The sequence below is a fragment of the Macrotis lagotis genome, chromosome 1, assembly GCF_037893015.1.
Source record: "Macrotis lagotis isolate mMagLag1 chromosome 1, bilby.v1.9.chrom.fasta, whole genome shotgun sequence".
Taxonomy (NCBI): domain Eukaryota; kingdom Metazoa; phylum Chordata; class Mammalia; order Peramelemorphia; family Peramelidae; genus Macrotis; species Macrotis lagotis.
The window spans coordinates 774,295,103-774,317,418 of NC_133658.1; the positions used below are offsets into that span (position 1 = coordinate 774,295,103).

General features: G+C 31.6%; 1 protein-coding gene across 1 annotated transcript in view; it reads right to left on the reverse strand.

Annotated features, from left to right (window-relative positions):
- Positions 1–3,372: 3,372 nt before the first annotated feature.
- The window catches only part of PGR (progesterone receptor), a 66,039-nt gene continuing 47,095 nt past the window's right edge, over positions 3,373–22,316 (reverse strand). Inside the window, exons 5-8 of the mRNA XM_074216539.1 lie at positions 11,384–11,528; positions 9,548–9,678; positions 4,361–4,518; positions 3,373–3,915 (exon numbers count right to left, since the gene is read on the reverse strand). Of these exons, the coding sequence (XP_074072640.1) occupies positions 3,760–3,915; positions 4,361–4,518; positions 9,548–9,678; positions 11,384–11,528 (590 nt within the window). The 3' untranslated portion in view covers positions 3,373–3,759. The remainder of the gene's footprint in view (positions 3,916–4,360; positions 4,519–9,547; positions 9,679–11,383; positions 11,529–22,316) is intronic.

The following is a 22,316-nucleotide window of genomic DNA, read 5'->3' on the forward strand; positions in this document are numbered from 1 at the left end:
ATTTCTCTCTTGATCTCCATCTCTAACAATATATTGGATATCTTTAGCTAGATGTCCCAGACACATTTTAAAATGAATGTATTCAAAATAGGCCTGTTATCTGTTCTCCTAAACTTTCTTCCCTTCCTAACTTACCTATTTCTTTTGTCCCCATCACCAAGGTATGCAACCCCGGAGTCATCCTTGATTCCTTACTCTCACCCTCCATATCCAATCAGTGATCAAGCTTCATTATTTGCACCTTTGTAACATCTTTCATGCGTGCCCATTCTTCTCCACTGCCATGACCATGACCATGACCCTAGTTTAGGCCCTCATTCTCTCATTTACTTAGATTATTGCAATAATCTGCTAATTGGTCTGCTTGTTCTAAATCTCTCCCCCATTTCACTAAGCTTTCAATTTGACATTCCTAAAGTGTAAACCTGGTATCATCACTCACCCCCTTCAATAAACGTCAATTATTTCCTAGAACCTTTAGGATCATTTATAAGATCCTCTTTTTGACTACAAAAGGCCTTCATAACCTGGTTCCTGACTAACTTTCTGATCTCTTATACCTTTATCCCTACCACTTACTCTGAAGTGAAGTGATATTGACCTTGCTATTTGTCAAATATGATAATCTATCTCCAAATTCTGAGCATTTGTACTGTTTGTCTCCTACCTCTGAAATGTTCTCCCTCCTTAATGCCTATCTTTTTTGTATTCCTTTAAATGTCAACTAAAATCCCATTCTCCAAAGAAAATCTTTCTTAGTGAGTTCTTCCATGTTACTTTCTGCATTTTACCTTTCTTTTTATCTCTAGTACTTATCATAGTAATAGTTTATATTTAATGCCTGTTGACCAATTAGCTGTTTTCCCTCTGAGATCATGCACATATTTATCCCTCATTTGTGTATAATTTACATGTTATTTTCCCCCATTACACAGTATAGTTTTTGTATCCCCAATGCTTAGCACAGTGTCTGTCACATATAGGCAATGTTACCTTGATTAACACCTTAGATGTTTATCAATTGCCAGTATGTTGGCATTTTACTCATTTGAAATTCATCTCACATTGTCTTCCTATTTTTTGATCTATTCTTTTGACACCTGTTTAGCATTCATGTTATCTTTACCAATTTCTTTGCATGTTCCTTTATATATGTGTCTTCTATAGGTTTGGTTCTCTGTTTTTCATTGTGTCTTGGTTTGTTTTTCCCCTGTAGTTTAGTCCCACTAGAAAACTGGTTCTGAATCTAAGTATTGGATAAATATCTCCATTTATTTTTTTTTCAGCTCAGTTTAATGAAGATATAATGTATGGGACACTGTGCTAGGTGCTGGGAAAGACAAAAGACAAAATGAAATATCCCCAACTCTGAAGGAATTTGTGTTCTAGGCAGAGATTGGATAGGAACACAACTAAATATAATAATACAAGTTAGGAAGGACAGAACATTGGCAACTGAAGTTATCATGATTTTCGCAGAGGTATAAACATATAAATTCTGTGGAGGGAGTAGTACAAAAAATTACTCAAACACAGAATGGAGGAAAATTGGTTGGAAAATAGTTCAGGTTAAAAAAGAACTAGGCCTTTGTATAGTTCAAAATGATTCAACTGTATAACATGGCAGTCAAAAAAATTTAATAAAATTTCAGACTCTATTAAGAATATCATAATATTTAGAAGTTTCCTTTCATAGGGATGAAATGAGAATCCTCTAAAAAGTAGAAACCACAAGGTAATAAATGTGTAATAGTGTGTGGAGACCCACAATTCTAATTTTAGGGAATACTACTGAAACTTATATTAGTATGCTCTGCCTTGGTCAGAATGGAATACTATGTAGATTCATGATATTATTCAGGAAGTTTATTGAGAAGCTTTATTAAGAGGTGACAGCATGGTGGATAGAGTAACAGGCCTGCCTGAAGTGAGGAAGACCTAGCTTTAAATTCTCCTCTTACATTTACTAGCTTTGTGACTCTGCTTTACTTCTATATAGTTTTCTTTGAATTTACTGTTAAAAATAATTTGAGATCAGGATTGATGTTAAGAGCATTAAAAATGTACCCGTGTGAGACATCCACAGGAAGGGTTATCATATCTTTTTGCTAGTGTCAGATGAAGTCATACAAAGTACTCATCCGGTTTTTAAAGATGATATGGTGTTCATTTAAATTTTTTTTCAAGATAACTTGGTCTTTATAGATATAGTGTATCCATGTATAAGAATTACTTTGCTAAATGAATTGCTTAAAAATTTATTTACTTCATAAATTCAGATTTTCATATTTTGAGTTCCTTCAGGTTTCATTTCACATTTTGCCCTCCATCTCTACAGTAACTGCCCTGATCTGAGGTTAACAGCACCACGTGGTTTACTTGTTGACTGATAGATCCTTGCCCAGAAGTGCCATATAATTAAAAGCCTTCCTTATGCTGCTCATGTAACTTCTGGCTCATTCTTGTTTTTTGTTTGTACAGTATTAATAAGTACATGAATCAAATATAATAACCCCACATTTAAATGCTTCTAAAGTCAGTATTCCACAAAATGCTAAAATATATAATTTTGCTTCTAGTTACTCTATTTAAATGCATTGTTTTACTAATTTATAAAGGGTTATGTTTAAGATATAAGATTAATGGCCCTCAAAATTTGGAAGTTTTTGAGGTGACAATAATAATAAAGAAAATAAATTGGAAAGCCTCTGATTGAGAGGAAAAGGAAGTAGTTGGTGGTCACATTCTGTACTTGCTTGTACTTGCCCAGTGTTGATGATGCACTGTGATACTTCACTGATATGGGAGGAATCAAAACCAATTTAAGGCCAAGAGACTCCTTGCAGCAGTCAGACTATCTCTAAAAGTCCCGTTTTCTGTAAATCACCCTGGGATGGAACAATTCTGGTAAAGACAAGTGAGAAGGATGCCTTGCATAGCACAGCATAGCATAGCATGTCCCTCACTATAATAAACATAATTATGCAACTCATGCCTCCAATCATTTGATTGGTTGATGTGGTCCTCTTTGATAATGAAAGATTAATAGAAGATAAGAGGGTACTGGATTATAATAGTCCTGAGGGATGGTAAGGAGAAAGGGAGAACCACACAAAGAGTAAAAATAGAGAGTAAGATGTTCAGAGATTGTGGGAGGAAAACTAAAAAAGTCATACATATTAATCCACCAAACAGCAAGTTAGAGGTATACAGCTCCAAATGATTTACTGTTCTTTTATGTGTCTGTATATGTCTGTATATGTACGTATAAAAACATGAGGATTTATGGCTTCTCAGTTTGAGAAATATGGGTTCTGCATAGAGCAAAGGCAAGTAAGAAGAATTAAAAAAGACTTAAATAGAAGCAAAGTGTGCAATAAACATTTTATTTCTTCTGTACATTCTTTTAAGTTGAAGGTTTGTTAGACGTAATAGGGAGAAAAAGTTCTCTTTAAAGCTACGAAATAAAATGCAGATTAAGTTCAGCTTAACATTCAATTTTAAGTACTTTTCCAATCTTATAAGTTTTTAAAGAAATTATGAGTAGACAAAACACTTACAAAATGCTAATTATTCTTTATAAAGGAAACTCATTTGTGTTTCACAATATCTCTCTTAAATTTACTCTGCATGTTATATTACAAGAATAAGGCATTTAGCAGAATATTTAAAAAATTTAAGACACAAAAATCTTGACCAAAACAAAATAGAAATTCCACAAAATGTTATCCATTTTATAAGAAGAAAAAAAATCAACATTCATTTTTTATGAAAGAGAAGAGGTTTCACCATTCCTGCAAGGATCTTGGGTAACTGTGCAGCAATAACTTCAGACATCATTTCTGGAAATTCAACACTCAGAGTCCGTGACTGGATAAATGTGTTCAAGCAGAAGAGATGGAGCTGTTTCACAAGCTGTTTTTTGACAAATGGGCAAGAAACAGGTAAGAAAAAAGACACAAATCCAACAGTCACTTTTAAAAATAACTTTTATACTATTAACAGACATTAAACATGTTTCAAGCAATACTTTAGCTAAGTAGTTCTATAATTTTTCTCAGACTCAGAAAGAAAAATGTCTGTTACAATATGTGAATCTTTTCATAGAGTTTTAAAAGAATATTTTGATCATGCTTATAACAAATAATATGGCCTAAGTCTACAGTAACACGGAATATATATATATATATATATATATATATATTACGTGTGTATATATATATACACACATATATATTTATAATATTTATACAAAGAAGCTTTTGGAGGAATCATGCAAAATTAAATTTAAGTTTGAATAGTTAAAAAAACAGAGATACAAAAGTCAGTTACTGGTAATGTGAAAAAAGAAAACACTTACATCATGCAGGGAGTCCATAAATCTTGTAAGCTGATAGAAACGTTGTGAGCTAGCCACAACTCCTTTTTGCCTCAAACCAATGGCTTTGATGAGCTCTCTAATGTAACTTGACCTCATCTCATCAAACTGGTTCTGACTTCTCAGTCCTTCCAATGGAACTAAAAGAAAATTATTATTACTGTGAGTAATATTTCTTGGGAATAATAGTATATAGACTATTTTGACACAAGAATAGTTAATCTCTGGATAATCTAAATAAAATTTTCTTTTATCTTGGTATTTATAGGTTGATTCCATTTAAATAGTGAAGATTGTGTTACATGGCAACATGAAGATATGTGCAAGCTTCCCTGGACTTATTGGACCAACTAGGTAAATGAGAGAAAGCTCACATAGTTTCAAATTTCTAAAACAAGTCTGTAAATTAAATTATTTTAAAGTATCACCTCTTAAGATATTATTTTATCAATGCATATTCTATGTATATGCTGATAAACATCGGAATTAAAAGGTGGAAAAAAATCAACCAGTCAACCCTATACATGATTACAATTATTTAGATACAGCCATTAAAACTTAATGTTGTGTGGTTATTTTCAGCAGTGTCAGATTCTTTGTGACCCACTTAGGATTTTCATGAGAGATACTGAAGTGTCAATTTCTTTTTCCATCTTGTTTTATAGATAAGGAAACTGAGTCAAAGAAGGATAAATGACTTGTCCACAATCAGGAAACAGCTAATTATGAGTCTGAAGTCAGATTTGAATTCAGAAAAGATAAATTTTCCTGACTCCAGGCCTGGAACTCTATCAACTGCACCACCTAGCTTCCTATTTAAGTTTAATACAGAATAATTATTCTTATAAGCTACTAACATTTTCATCTGCATAACGTACATAAAAAAAATTCATTAAACACACAACTGGGGCAAATATCTGGTGTGAATCAGGCTGTACTAATTTGGTATCTTTTGTAAAAAGGTAAATACCTAGCTCTAAACATACATATATCCTTATTGAGGATGCAGAATCATGTTTTGTTTTTTTTTCTTTTTATGGACATGAAAAATATGGAAATCTTTTGCTTGATTTTACTTTTTTTTACCATTTTACCTTTTACTGTTTTTTTTCCCTTTTTTCCTTTGAAGGAGGTGGGAGGGATAGTAGATTTTGGCTGATTAATTTTTTTAATGAAAAAACATGTTAATACACACACACACACACACACACACACACACACACACACATATATATGTGAAAGGTAATGGAGGATCTTGTTGCAGAGAACAAGACAACTATATCACTGAAATTAGGATATCTGAGAATGAAGGAAAGATTAGTTTACGAACAACTTTAAAAGTCAAACAGAGGATTTTATTTTTAATACTAGATCTTAGCCATCAATTTCCAACATGGTTTCTTCCTCTCTTTCAGATTCCCTTTTATGAGTTGTCTTCCCACATTAGAATAAAGGCTCCTTGAGGGCAGAGACTGTCTGTTGTTTGGTCTGCATTTATATCCCTAGCACATTGCATACTGCCTAGTAGATAGTCAACACTTAATAAATGTTTGTCATTTGAGCTGACTATATACACAAGATGGTTTGCCATGTCTTGGACATGTAGTGAATACAGTGAAAATTCTTTATTTTAAGGAGTTTATATTTACTTGGGCACATATAAATAAACAAACAAACAAATATATATGTATATGCAAAAAGAATGTAATTTTAGGAGGAAAACACTGTTAGGAGATCATGGAAGACCTGTGTGAAGGCATAAAGGCTAAAGGAAGGAGACCAAATTTCAAGGGAAAACCTATGCCAATTTGAGATATGTAATACATGAAGATTTGTATTGTGAATTAAATTATGAATTGAGTATTATGAATAGAGTATTATAAAATGAATCTAAAAAAATAAGATCCTGTAGAAAGTTTTAAGTGTCAGACCATAGAGTTTGTATTTTATCCTAGAGATGACAGGGAAAGATTGAAAATTTGTTTTTTTTCTTCTTGGTGATAGTTTCTTTCAGGGGAGGGGAAAGGGTTTTTGTTTTCTTTTATAAAAATCACTTCTCAATAACTCTTAAATCCACAGAACTCTTCCATGTAGTAAAGAAAACTAGTTAAATAAAATAGACACAGTAATCATATATAATAATTAGAATATATAGAATTCTAAATCCTCTCTCCTGAGAAGAGGGAATATTTCATTCATTGCTTGCTTTGAATAGCCTTCTAACTTAGTTCTAGGCTGCAGATGCTGCCTTCTCCAATGCATCTTCAATACAGCTATCAAATTAATATTACTAAAGTATAGACATGACCATTTCAGTTTTCATTTCAAGAAGTTTTTGTGGATCCTTCTAACCTTTATAATGAAATATGAACTCCTCTGATGTTTAAAATGAGCTTTCTCAAGTGCAGGTCTAATCATGTTATTCTCCAGCTCAATAAACTCAGTATTACCCCAGTTCCTCTAGTATTAAAAATAAAATTCTCTGGTTGACTTTTAGAGTTCTTCATAAACTAATCTTTCCTTCATTCTCAGATATCCTAATTTCAGTGATATAGTTCTCTTGTTCTTTGCAACAAGATCCATTACATTCCACATATATATTTTTTCATTAAAAAATTAATCAGCAAAAATCTATCACTTCCACCCCCTCAAAGGAGAAAAGGGAAAAAAACAGTAAAAGGTAAAAGGGTAAAAAAATGTAAAATCAAGCCAAAGATTTCCATATTTGTTCATGTCCATTAAAAGGACAAAAACAACAAAACATGATTCTGCAGTCTTCATTTCACCTCTTTCAAGAGGTGAGTAGCATGTATTATCAGTAGTTTATCTAATTGTCATAAGTTATTACACTGATCACAGTCCTTAAATGTGTCAAAGTTGTGTGTACTTAGCATATCATTGTCATTGTAAAAATTGTGTTCCTGATTCTGCTCTTTATTCTGCATCAGCTCAAGCAAGTCTTTCCCAAGTGCAGAACATTTAGGTTTCTCTGAAACCATTCCCTTCATCATTTATTACGATATAATAGAATTCCATCACATTTATGTGCCATAAATTGTTGAACCATTCCCCAACTTTTGTCCCATCTTCTCTGCTACCAAAAAAAGGGCTTTAAGTATTTTTATTGACAGATTTTTGCACATCCTTATAGACTGTATTTCTTATTGACTAATCTCTCATTTAACCTCTCTTTTCCTTCTCTCCTTTTATTTCCTCATTCCTCTTATTTTATTGTTGAATAAAAGACAGTTGGAGTGTTTTTATCAGGAATGTTTAGAAGTCCTTTATTAAAGGTCTACTATTTTTTTCTGATTTAGTGTTATACTCAATTTTTCCGCGTTAGCTATTCTTGTCTGTAATCCAATAGCTTTTCCTTCTGTTATATCATTCTTCAAGTGTGGTCACTACTGAATAGGGTGTGACCTGACTGTGGCTCCTTTCTGGTTACTTGCAGTACACTTCTTTGACCTGACTGTTCTGAATTTGGGTTAAATGTTTTGGGGAGTTTTAATTTGTCACCACTTACAGTAGGTAACTAGTATATATTTCTATTTGTACTTTGCCTTCTGGTTCAAATTTCTTGAAATAAAATACCTAGGGTTTTTTCTTGGTCATGGTGTTTAGATAATTAGATAAATTTTTTGTCTGATCAGATTTTCATAAGTTTTTTTACTATGAGATATCTTTATGCTTTCCCCTACATTTTAAGAGTTTTTTTATTTTTAAATAATATTTTTTGTTATCTCATGGAGTCTATTGGATTCTATTTATTCCATTCTAATTTTCAGGGAAAATTTTGCTCAGGTAAAGTTTTTTAATTCTTGTGATAATCTATTAATTTTTTTTTCTAATTCTTCCAATGCTATTTTCCTCTAGCATTCACATTTCATTTAACAAAAAAAAATTTTGGCTCCTTTTTTAAAACTCTTACTTCATTTCTAATAGGAATTCTGCTTCAATCTACATCCAAGTTATATTTTTCTTTGATGCTTTGCTTGTAGATGTTTTGGAATCATTGTCCTCTTCTAGGTTTGTGTTTTGAGCATCCCTGTTACCATAATTGTGTTTTTTTTTTACAATGAGATTCTTTGTATTTTCTCATTCTTCCAACATACTTTCTTGGCTTTGATTTTGATGTCCAGAATATGGAAACTTTCAGTACTTCCAAACTAGTTTGAGCTGAACTGCTTGATATTCTTTGGTCTGGGATTCCTATTTTGCTTATTCCTCTAAAGGCTTTAGAATGGATTAGAAGTTGGAACCAACCTAGGTCTTTCTTGGGATCTGAACAACATTATTGTAGTTACTTCTGAAGTTGTTCCTTACTCCAAATGCATTTGAATGTCTGTTCCTTAGTTAAAAATGTCATTGGAAGGCTTTCTTTAGTTAGCTCTGTAATACAGAACTGGGTAAGTGCTAACAAAGCTGCCAGTTGGCATCTGTTTCTGTCATGTACTTGTAAAGTATGTGACTACTCTTGCCTATTTCTGGGCACTGGAGTACTATACACTTAGTAAGTTCTTGGCCAGAACCTGCCTCCAAGATTCACAGACCTTCCAATTCTGATATATGCTGACCTTCATCAGAAAAATGACTTGTAACTTCTTCATTTCATCAATAGAATTCAGTCATTAATTGGAGAGTTTTTGTTTTTCTTTTGGTTTTTGTTTGTTTTGTTTGTTTTATGGTGAGGGAAGGAGAAAGTAGAGTGGTGGGAAGTTTGCTGTACTACTCTCCCATCTTGGTTCTGCCTATTCCATGCATTTTCACACACTATTCTCCATGATCTAAATGCTCTCCCTTGTGAAATCTCTAAAATTCTTACAAAGTGCTACTCAAATGCCATTTCTTATATCAGGCCTTCCCTACTGAGAGTGATTTTCCCTACAACTCCCTCCCAACAACATCAATTATCTGTATTTGTAAAAATGATGCTTTTTTCCCATATTAGTTCCTTAAAAGTAGAGAGCTTCATTTTTGCTGTGTTTCTATAGTGGTTTGCACAATATCTGGTCTAAACTGAATGTGTGTTTGTTGAACTGAATTAAAATTATGTAAAGATAATGCTCAAATTACTGGGTACTTTTCTCTTTTGGAGGTATTATAAATGATCTCTATGCCTTACATTATTTTATATTTTAATAATGAACCCTAAAGTTTATTACTCACTTGTATTAAGAAGCAATAATACTTTCATACAAAGGAATTCTTCTTGGGTTACTTGAAGCTTGACAAACTCCTGTGGAATCTGCCACATGGTAAGGCATAAGGAATAGAATGATGATTCTTTCATTCGCTGTCTTGTACCACCACAGAAAAATAAAAATAAAAAATAAATAAAATATCAACAAAACATCTGAACATTATATTATTATCTAAAATGTGATGCCACTAAATAACTTTCCCTAATTTTGTATACAAAGTCCTTTCATTTCTAAAATAATTTTAATATTAGAAATTTTAGTACAGCAAAAATATGTTTTATAAAGCAGGGAAATAATGTGCTCTATATTACCCAAAGTTTTGATGATAAAAGGGCTTTCAGGTTAGGGTAAATCTTACTAGAAAGCTAAAAAGTCTAGAAGATGAGTTTTTTTTGTGAAGGTAATCAAGCAAACAGGAAGAGTTAGAAGAGATATCAACTTTATGTTCTACTGAAACATAATTTTAAATATATAGACCAATAGAGGAAGAGAGAAAAATTTCAAAAACTGTGAATAAAGAAGCAATGTTATTCAGGAATAGGAAAAATTCATATGGATTTGAGGTATAATAAGGAGAGTAGAGTTCCTAAAGTAAGAAAATTGATAAATTACTACATAGCATGATTTTTCAAGATGGGACCTCCAGTTCCCAGTTGCAATGGTCGCATGTGTAAAAATTTGGGACAATTAATTTGATGGAAAATATTTATTTTACAAAAATTAGCCTTACAAACAAATTTGTTGGAGTTACTGCATAATGGTGAGAGGACACACAAAATTAAATTGGTTTATGTTATTAAATTTAAAATAATTTATCAAATCAAATAAAAATGATCAAATTTAAGGTATTTTACTTTATATTTTTAATAATTCTTTTTTTTAAACATTCCTAATTATTAGGAAGTTAATGCTTGACTTGTAGTCAGAAAGATCTAGTTTGAACTTTTATACTTCCTAACTACATAATTCTAGGCAAAGTCATTTGACTTCTCAGATTCAGTTTCCTTATCTGTAAAATAGGCATAATAATAGTACCCACCTGAGTAATTTCTCAGAACCAGAAAAAGAAAAAGCATTTCATAGAAGTGGCAACTTCTTTGACTCCCTTCCTTTACACTACACTCAAACCCAATTAAGTGAACTTATTCTGTGCTCATAAATTTCTAAGTGTTATGAAATGCAAATAAAATTATGTAAAGCACTTAGCAAACCTTACTTATATTAACAATTATTATTTTGAAAGTTCCCCATTAAGACAAAATAAGCAGGATTAAAGTAACAATTATTATTTATTTTAATACTTAAAATTTATTATGTGACAAGATTTTTCTACATGAGAGATACAAGGAACATTATAGAAATTTATATGTTACTAAATTAGTTATTCTGTTTTTTGTGGGAGTCTAATCTTTTCAGTAAACGAATATTTCTTTTTATTTTGAACTATATTTTAACTTCTTAAAAGATATAGTTCCTTTGGTTCCCCCCTCTCATTATTAACTTTGAATAATACTACTATACAACTAGACCTAGGTCTTTAATATTTCAAATTATAATTCAAATATTTTTAATTGAGAATATTACTTAAGACTCATAAATAACAGATAAAAGGAGAAAATTTGATTATCACATATAAATTAAATTACTAATATATTTTTCAAATTTTCTGTTTTTTGATACCTGACCATACAATCAAAATCTTCATGATACATCACATTGTATTTGGTAGAATTATTAAGGAAAATGAAACTTTAATCATCATAAAAATCTCTTAATAGGCAAGTTGCATTTTTATACTTACTCATTAAGTATCAGATCAGGTGCAAAATATAGCATTTGACCACTGACATGTTTATATGATCTCCACCCCAGTCCAAACACCATTAGACTCATCCAAGAATATTGGATAAGGGTTATCTGATCATCAATATGTAAGTTACGGAATCCTAGAAATCAAATGCAAAATTAAAATAGGCCAATCATAATTTCATTAATATAAAAAGAATTTAATAAAACTTTGAATTCTATCAAGTTATGTGTTATGTAGTAGTAAAATACTATCAATCTAATTTCACAAACTATGATATTGCAAAACCTAAATATCATTTGTTAATAAACTCAATTGAAAAATAAACAGAGAAACAACAAAGTAATTTCAAGTTTGTCACTGAGATTTTGCATTTCTTGTGAGTTACTTTACATCCTTTCTGAAACTATTAGCTACGACAGCTACTTATTTGAACTCCAGGTTCAAATCTATTTACAAATGATTTGTTCCAAATATTGCTCAAAAATTTTAGAAAAATAAAAACCTGCCACTAACAAACCCCTAACCACTATTGATCACAGAGTGAAAAATTCAATTTCTTAATGATGTTTGAGATGTCAATTCTGGGAGTCAACTAACAACTTAAACATAAAATTGAAATATCTCCCATTTGTAGAACTAGAAAAAAACAGCATTTCATATAAGTGGCAACATCTTTGACTCCCTTCATCTATACTGAACTCAAATCCAACTAAATGAACTTATTATATGCTCTTAAATGGCATGTTATTGTTGAATTTTTTTAAAAATCATATCATATTCTTAATGACCCAGTTTGAAGCTTTTCCTAATAAAGATACTAGAATGGTTTCTCATTTCCTTCATTTGACAGATGAAGAAACTGAAGCAAACAAGGTTAAATGATTTGTCCAACATCACACAGCTAGTAAGTGTCAGAGGTCAAATTGGAACTCCAGAAGATGAGTCTTTTTGACTCCAGGCTTAGCATTCTCCACCATGTTGCTGAGTTACCTTTCATATGGTTTATGCCTCTTCTATTCATATATAACCAAGAAGTATTGAGATTTTCCCCAGTAGCATATCTTTACATGAATGACACATTTTTAAGAAGTATGTAATATAAAATTTTATAATACTAGAGGGACTGATGCTTAACATTTTTTATGCAACATTTAATTTGTTTTAAAACCCTGGCTATTTGTAAAATGGATCTTCACAAAAATAAGGCTTAGGGAGATTAAGTGAATTGTCTGATATCACATAAGGAAAAAGATACTGGGCCAAGATTTGAACTCAGAGCTGACTCCACAACCAGTGCTTTTTTTCCTACTTTATCATACTATTTCCTTTTTGTTTATATAGTATATCACATGGAAACTACCAGCATTATATGGTGTGAGATTTGAATAATAAGACCATTACAAATAAAAAGTCTGTTGATATCTGCAGGTACAAATTCAATGCTTTCAAAACTTACTCTAGTTATTGTCAACAGTTTTAATACAGCCTAAAAATGATTCCTTTGGGAAATGATTTCATAATTTTTTAGTTATCTTAGTTCATATTTAACATTTTTTTCTGGTATTTATATGCCTTATTTATATTTTAATGGTAATCAGTATAATTTTAAAATCCTTCAATTACTATTGCTCTGTTGCTTAATGAATATATTCTACTTTTTATTGAATTTAAAATTTTTGGATATATTTTGATTACCATATCTAAAATAACTTTATTACATAACAGCAAAGTTAAAATTTCAAATGCTTTATTCAAATGCAGTATATTTCAAGTACTGCCAAATTATCTGCATTTATTGTCATATTATAATGAAATATAATATATATTATATATAATTTATAATATAAAATCTAAGCATAATTGCATAGAAATACTGCTACAATTATTTTCTCTTTTATGCTATTTACCCATGATAAATTGAGCACTGCTAAATTAAACATCTCAGAGTAACATATTTTTCCCTTAACCATATATAATATATTATTATATGCCTACCCAAAGAAGAAAACATTGATATTAGATTTCCTTTGAAGACAATGATCAGGTAAGCAGTATATCTGGAATGATGGTCAAAATGTAAAGTCTTCATTTAGAAAGGTACTGTTAACCACTAATCTTTTAGCCACGAATAGAAAAACAACAACATTTTCCGTTATTTCTGATAAGGAACAATGTTAAAAGGTGCTAAATCTGAAAGATTTTAGAAAATTTTTTAAAAGGTACAATTCTAGAAATGTACTGTGACCTGCTACATTTCCTCCATCTTACTTCTATCTTTTTTTTAAGGTTTTTGCAAGGCAATGGGGTTAAGTGGCTTGCCCAAGGCCACACAGCTAGGTAATTATTAAGTGTCTGAGGTCATATTTGAACTCAGGTACTCCTGACTCCAGGGCCAGTGCTCTATTCACTGTGCCACCCTTATTCCTATCTTTTAACTACAATAATGTAAAATGCTATGCAATCATAAAACCAACTTTATGAAAAAATTCAGTGTTTATTAAATTTGGGAACAAAAATGGTGGTGGTAGTCACCCTATAGCATTCTCTATTTCCTGAATATTTTGGCTAAAGATAAGGGATACTTTATATATTGAAAAATATGGAACACTATTACCTATGTCAAACTACTGTTTAGCCAGAGAAAGTATCTATGTTATCCATTTACCAGTGTATTGGTTTTGCTAAACCAGAAGTTGGGTAAAATCCAGCATTATAAAGTTATGTTATGATCATGAACAGAGTATCTTGAAAAGTGGTGGGAAATATTTGATGTTCACTTGTCACAAAATAGAGTAATAGCTAAGCTCCAAAAAAGAATTGAATTTATTTTTATTTATTTTTTATGTTTAAGGGACAAAAAAGTTTTAGATATTGCTGTGGTTAGCAGAAGCTAAGGGAAAGAAGATTAGCAGCAGCAACAAGAGAAGAATAAGCATCAAAAAGGTTTAGTAGCATTAAAGTTTAGTGGGGGGTCATACTACCCAAGAGTGGGCTAGCTTCAAAAAGACAAGCTGACAAGGTTTTAAGGTAATAATAACAATCATAGTAATCAAAGTGATAACAACAGATAATGTAACTCAATTTGGGATCTTGATACTGTCATAAATGAATAAAAAGTGTAGTAAAACAGGTGAAAGAAGCATAAAAAGTATAAATGTCATTATCAAAATGTTTTGAAAAAATATTGAAGTCCCTCTGAGATAGAGAGATGACATTCAGTAATCTAAGTAACAAAAACTTTTTTTATGATTGTGGTATTGAGAAAAATACTTAAGTTCCCACATACATTTTTTCAAATAAATTTTCTGTAATTTCTGTGAGCTATATATGAATATTTTGATTTTTAAAAAGAATATCAAGGAATTTAGATCAAAGACTTAAGAAAAACTCTATTACAGAAGTGTTGGAATGCATATCTTAAATTATATTTTTGTTCAATATTATCCCACCAAAATGAGCAAACTAGAGAGAAAAGATAGAATTCAGTATACTTTACCGAACTGATAATCAAGAAGGGTGGTATGGACAAGCAATACACATAATTTCATAAAGGTGAAAACAGTGAAGAAAATAGATATGAGACCAAGGGGGAAAAAAAAGAATGGTTTTATAATTCTGCCCTTTATGCTGTATTAATGTATTTGATCATTTCAAATTTAAAAAAATCACAGAAATAAATACTCAATAAACAATGGAAATTACTTATATTTTCATAAGATAATATGAAATATTAATTTTGTATGAAAATGTCTGATTAAATGAAATACATTGGAAAATTATAAATGGAAATAAAATTATGCTAAGAGGATGCTCTCACCTTATTATGTAACTGTGTTTTAAAAGACCATTAGCAGGTTGATTGGAATTGAGGACATAATTTGACAGAAACAATGTTAAAATGGTGAATAGGTATTTCTAGGGAAGCTCATAAATGACTGTTTAGCTCATGTTTAATCCCCAAAATAGCTTAAAAGAACATGTACAGAAAGCAATGCAAATAAAACAGAAAAGCAGTAAAATTTAGTAAATGTTTTTTATCTTTGTGTTGAATGAAAACAGTTAAATTAAAGGAATATGAATTTAGTTCTAACTTCTGATGGGAAAAATTACATCTTTATTTTCACTAAACCTAGGATTCTCTTTACTTTAGTCAAATGCAATGCTGTAAAAATGTGGTTTAGTATTATTGAATACTCTTGGCAAAAACCTGTCTGTTCTCTTTTTCTATCTTCATCAAAAATCAAGAATGAAGTCTTTAAATATATTCTACTAATCCTATATGCCTGGGAATAAAGGAATAGCACAATCTCTAAAATATTAAAATAGTCAATCATGTTAGATATGTTTAGGCTGTGATTTTGGGGTAAGGTGGGGCAGATTTTCATAAGCATGGGCAACTCTAAAATATGAAAACCTTCTCTACAAATGCAACTCATCTGTTACTTATCTTCTCAGAGAGTCCTGGGGGGACTGAGAAATTCTGATATGCCCAGGGTCACATTAGAGATAGAACTTGAATATAGATCTTCTTTATTCCTATTTAAGGCATAAGGCTATTTATACACTATTTCATGTGGAGCATAATATTGATAATTATATACCAGAAGTGGCATAACATAGGGATGAAAGAAAAGAAAAACGAGTTTAGAGATGAATGGAAAGCATAGTACTCAAATGATGCTGAAAGCTCTATATTAGAACAAAGTCCCTAGTATATTTGACTTCTCCATTTGGAATGTTTATATAGCATAATAGATGAGAAGCTACTTAGACTGTGACCTGAACTATCAGAGGAAGTATTCATATTTAAGAGACCATGGGAAAATTGAGCAAACTTAGAGCATCGTCTTCTTGTACTATTTCTTGGTCACGTCACATTATCTCTACCCATCAGACAAGAGTTGGCTATGGAATTAAAAGAGCTAATCCTGTTAATTAGCTGTGAACCTAAGCATAACCTGGAAGCCTGATCAAGCAAATACCCAATAGCAATGATTCATCTGGAAGAGAACTTTGTGAAGACTCCATGAGAAGTAACAATTCAAAATGGCCATATATATTCCTACACATGTATCCTTAGCTTCTTTTCATGGATAAATATGGTAATTTGCTTGAGATTGTATTCTAGATATATTGTGGGAATGTTTTCCTGCTACTGTTATTATGCCCTCTTAGTGAATGCTTCTGTTTTGAGATAATTGTGAGTCTATTAGCATGACTCTTAGTATGCTAATAGAAGTTGGGGACCTAGTACCTTAGGAGAGAGTCTCAAGACAGTGGTGAACCTCTGGAGACCTACGCCATGAGTGGGAGTTGACCAGAAGCAGTGTTACATCCATATGTATGTACACCATTGAAAGTTGATATTCAGTACCTGTAAGTTTATATGTATGTATATATATATATATATATATATATATATATATATATATATATATATATTAAAAATATGAACAAGAAAGAAAATAAAAGGTTGATGAAAAAATATGCTATGGTTGGTCCAAATTACAGGTTCTTAATGAAGTATTTATGTAGGCTGGAGGTAATTCAGGAGAATGAAAATTCTGGATAGAGCAGCAGCTCTTAAACATTCTGGATCCATGTACTCTTTTTTTTAGGGAAAAGGGACTCATAGATCATCTACCTGGTAGATTTCTAATTGCCAATTCAAAAAGTCCTTTACCACAATGGGAAGTGATCAGTGCTGCTTTTGGTGAGATTTCATAACTATTTTTTTTTCCATTTTGCCTTCACAATAAAGTTGTCATATATATATATATATATATATATATATATATATATATATATATATATATATACTTAAAAGGTTATGTAATCTTCCCTTTAGAGTTGAAGAAACTGAGATCCAGAAAAATTAAGTTATTTGTTTAAGATAAAATAGTTCTTGTGCTAGATTAGAATCTATGTGTTCTATAATATCAAGCCAGATTCAAAAATGTGGATACCGCTATATTCTAAACATTAAGATATCATCAAGATAAAAATCTATTGACCATCTGGAGGGCATTCTTTTGAACCAAAAGAACAAGTGTTATAACTGGGTAAAGGAAAAGTATCTTTAGAGAAATAGAAGAGGAAAAAATATTTGTTGATAAAACAAAGACCCTAGGTGGTTAATAATGCAAAACAGGGAAAACAATACTGGCTGTATACAAGTTAAGCTAGATCAATTTTTCCAGAAGTTTTTTTAATGGGGCAGCGTGGGAGTAATTTTTCACTTTCCCAATGTGGCAATGTTGAGATTACAGCAGCCATTTTTACCACATCTACCTTAATTCTAGTAGTTAAGTGATTTGTCTTCATCAGAGATAGTTTCTAGTTACAAAGCTTTTTCAAACTGAAATGCTTCCAAAGACTTGGTAAGAAAATTAGTAATAGGTGTGAGTTTTGAAAATCAACTAATTTTCAGTGGCAGGTCAAGTGGGAATGTTAAATGAAGAATGAATAACAGCAACTAGAAGTTCAAAATTAACTCAGTTCAGGAGTGGGTATGGAATATTACATTTTTTTCCAGTTCCTTGTTCCTGTTCCTGTTCCTCCTCCTCTTCTTTTTCTCCAAATTGCTGGTCCCTGTTAGGGTAACCAGATGTCTTATTTTTGAGCATGTACTTTTTGCTTTAGTACTTTATTTTGGGGTCCTAAAAAGTCTTTTAAGGGCAGAGAAGAGAAACATTCTTATTCTCTAAGAATAGAATAGATTATAAATCTTCTAAGTTTGTTTATTATCCCTTGGATTAATCTATTCAATATCTAGGGGGAAAACATTCCCCATTTAAATACAAACTCCCTCTTCCTGTGCTCCTTACAACAATTCCCCAGCTATTTCACAACAAATTTTTCATTTGGACTTCCTTAAGAAATTTCCTCTTACCCACTAGGCTATATATATTTATTTAAAGTACCTGACACATCATAGTTACTTACTAAATTCTTATTGAATTTAATTTACTAAATTTAAATTTTAACTTGGCATAGGAGGATGTTTATAATTTTTTCTTGATCTAGTTACCAGTCTTATCCGTTTACTATTCCCCTGTGCTTAAGCAGGATCTTAATTTTACTAATATATCTTATATTTTTTTCTCATCTCCAAGCATCTTATCATTTTTTCTATGTGGAACGCTCTATTCTCTGCGAACTTTTGAAATTCTGTTCATTCTTATAAGCTTAACTCAAATGCTGTATAATCCATGAAACTTTTTCTAACTTTCCCAAGGTGGTATAGATAAAAGTTGTGAACTTAGAGTCTGTCATAAGACTGGATACAAATTCTTTTTTTAGTTGTGTGGACTCAGGACTACTTTCCTAAATTCTCTGAATTGGGCCTCAGTTTCCTGATGTGTAAACTTGGGATAATAATAGAATCATCTGACAGTTGCAAGAACATCATCTGTAAAAATTTTCATCTTGACATCTACTGTACTTGGTCTGTAAAAAAATGGTATTTGAAAGAACACTAGAATTTGAATCATTTCTTTGAAGTTTTGCAAATGCTTTTGAGTATTACTGGTCTGAAAGGCAGTAGATAGTGTGGATTAATAATTTGCCTTCCTGGCTTGAAATTCTGCCTCAGTCATTTACTAGCTATATGTCCCTAGTATTAACAGACTCTTTGAGCCTGATCAATATGAATAATACCACATTTATTGTAATGGATTGCTTTGAGGAGTAAAAATTAATGCTTTTCAAAACTTAAATTGCTATGGCAGTTTTTGCTGATTACAAAATCCCAGGACTTCAAAGATTATTTAATTCAAGTTCCTTATTTTACAAACTATAAAATTAGGCTCTAAGTTTTTCTAATTCCAAATTTGAAGCTCTAACCATACGACCTACATAACCATGATCATAATGATTATAATAATAACTCACATTATACCATTTCTAGATGGTTTCCTTATGCACAAATATGGTCATATTGATAAACCATACAAACCTCTACAGTAACTCCCTATTGACCTATGAGAACAATTCAAACAGTACAAACAATACAAGTCTATATTCAAGGCTCTCTTCAACAAACATTTTCAAAGTGACTAGCTTGATATGTGGAACAATTATGTAGCAATTAGAATTATCCAAAAGTGGAATGAGCTGCTTCAGAAGTTAGTGGATTCTCTCTCCCTAGAGATCTTCAAGCAAAAGCTGGAGTCTGACCATTTGTCAATTAAGTTGTAAGAGGGCATTCTTATTCAAGAATGGATCTATTAGTTGCTGAGGTTTCTTCAAGTTCAGAATTTGTGAATCTGATGTTACTTCACTGATAAAGACTTCCCCAACTGTTCTATGTAACCTGCATCTCTAATCCTTAAGTGTTATCTTTTCCCATGTGGAATCTACTGACCAAACACAAAGCTACACCTGCAGAGCCATGGAATCACACCGATAAAAAATGTCTAAATCACTCAGCAAGAAGTTCCAAGACTTCTCCAGTCATCTATCTGGGTAGGGGCCACCTGTCCTTGACTGGTTCTAGGACTCAATCTGCATATACATATATCCAACATGGACTTAGTTTTGTAAATATGTATTTACCTCATAAACTCTCAATACATATTAGCTCTAAGATTCTGAACTTGAACACTTTTTTCCCCTTACACTTCATGCCCCAAGATTCAATACCCAAACAGAATGCACTCAGTATTTCATGTTCTACTTCTAATTTCTTGAACTCATCTCCCTCTCCACTTCTGTGTCACCCATTAACTTCTCAACACTCTTATCACAAACACATCAGGAGTCATAATCTTTCCATAGTCCATTAATAATTGTAAACACTTGCAAGAACACTATGTTTTTCCTGAATAGTTATATGCCTTCTCTCAACAATCTCAACCTTAATATCTTACTTGTCCAATTTTACTTTATACTGTTTTCCTCTACATAGTATAAGCTTCTGCCAAACTGTACTACTCACTATCCCTTGGGGGCATTACTCACTTTCCTGGTTCTGTACCTTTGCTTAGATAAGCTTCTTTATCTACTCTACTAACTGAATTCCTCCTAACTGTCCTTTCAAAGCCCAGGTCAGATGCTTTCTTTATTAGTATGCCTTCCTACAGTCCTTTCCATCTCCCAGTTTTACTTAAGTGGATAAAAAGACTTTCTTCATTAGATAATATTTTACTCTTGCCCTCTCTGTTACGCTTATCACAATTATTTATTTATGTGTCATGTACCCCCACCAGCCCATAAACATAATAAGGACTGAAATGATCTTATCCAAGTTTTTTATCTCTCAGAATATACAGCTTTATGCTTGGTGAAATGAACTGCTAAACTGACACAAAATGGTTCCAGTGACTGGAGAAGTCAATAAATATGAAAATAACCAAGTAGCAGTGATAAGAATTGAGATAATAACAGAAAATAAGCTAATTCCTCCCACCCCATTCTTATTCAACTTCAGATAACCACCAGAGAAATAGTGCCTCAATGACAGTCAAAATATCCACCAATTTGAGCCATTTCACATTTCACCAAACTCTCTTATTAGTTAGTCATAGTAGTAAGTATTTAAGAACAATAACCTGCAAATCCTTGTAACTCATCTCATTGACCAATACAAAGAAAAATGCTTTAAAGAGTGTATGAGGATGTTTATCTTAAATAGCTCATGAGATTTGACAAGAAATCAAATATAATCCTTTCCAAACATCATCTAGCTGATAGGATTTTCAATTTTCTCTGGTTACAGGCTTGGCAATGTAATATATTTTTGTGTACTTACCTTTTTTAATACTTGTCTATTTGTATCATCCTAGTTCATTCTAGGGATATGGAACTGAACTTGACTTTCATGACTGGAAATCTTGGAGAATGACCACAAGAACTGAGACAGTTTGAATTCAATATAACTTCCTTTAAATGACATACTGGAGCATGCTGCCTACATCTAAAGGGGAAGCCTGTCAGAAATTGTAATCCACACAAAATCATTGTACTAATAATATTAGGTGAGGGACCTGATGGGATTATTCTTAAAAAAAAGAACAGTCTGGTGTTTCTCAGGCTTATCTGTGACAATTTGGATGAAACTAGTAAATGCCAGTAAGACTGTAAACTTTTATTTCCATGCTATTTTTGAACTTTTTCTTTCCAATCTATTGACTCTGAGCAACTTATTAAATAGGACTTTGAAACTGACTTAAAGCAATAAGAATTATGCATATTTTTACACAATTTTTTTGGCAAAAATTATCTTTGAGTTCAATGATGAGAAGATTCTCTTTAATAGGTTTTCTCTCCATATTAAAGTAATGTGGCATAATGGCAAATATAGTGTACTTAGTCTTGTCAACCTTCAGTATAAACCATAACACTTATACTTATATACTTACAAACTACGACCTTGGATTACTTACTTTATCTTCAGTTTCCTCAACAACAAGATAATAATACCTGTAAGTACCTACCCCATGAGGCTGTTGTAAGGAACAAGCAAGATAATGTATGTAAAAAAAATTGTAAGCCTTAATATATGATCTAAAAAGCTCTATTTGATGTATTTTCTCTACCCCACCAAACATTCTCTCTCTCTCTCTCTCTCTCTCTCTCTCTCACACACACACACACACACACACACACACACACACACACACACACCAAACAACCTATAATATCAGCCAAGTTGATCATCCTACATCTTCATTCATTTCACTAGTCTATAAATTTTGTATACCAGAAAGGAATCCAAAAAAGGGACAATAGATAAAAAATCAAATAGTATGTTAATAATACATATAATTCTTCAGTTCCAAAATAACAAGAATCTCCGTCATTTTCTTCACTTCTTGCACAGTATGAAAATGTCTCTCCATCATGGTTAATTGTGGCATTTCCACTAGGTTAAAGAATTACTATAACTTTTTACTGCTTAAAAATGCTATGAATCATTGTTATG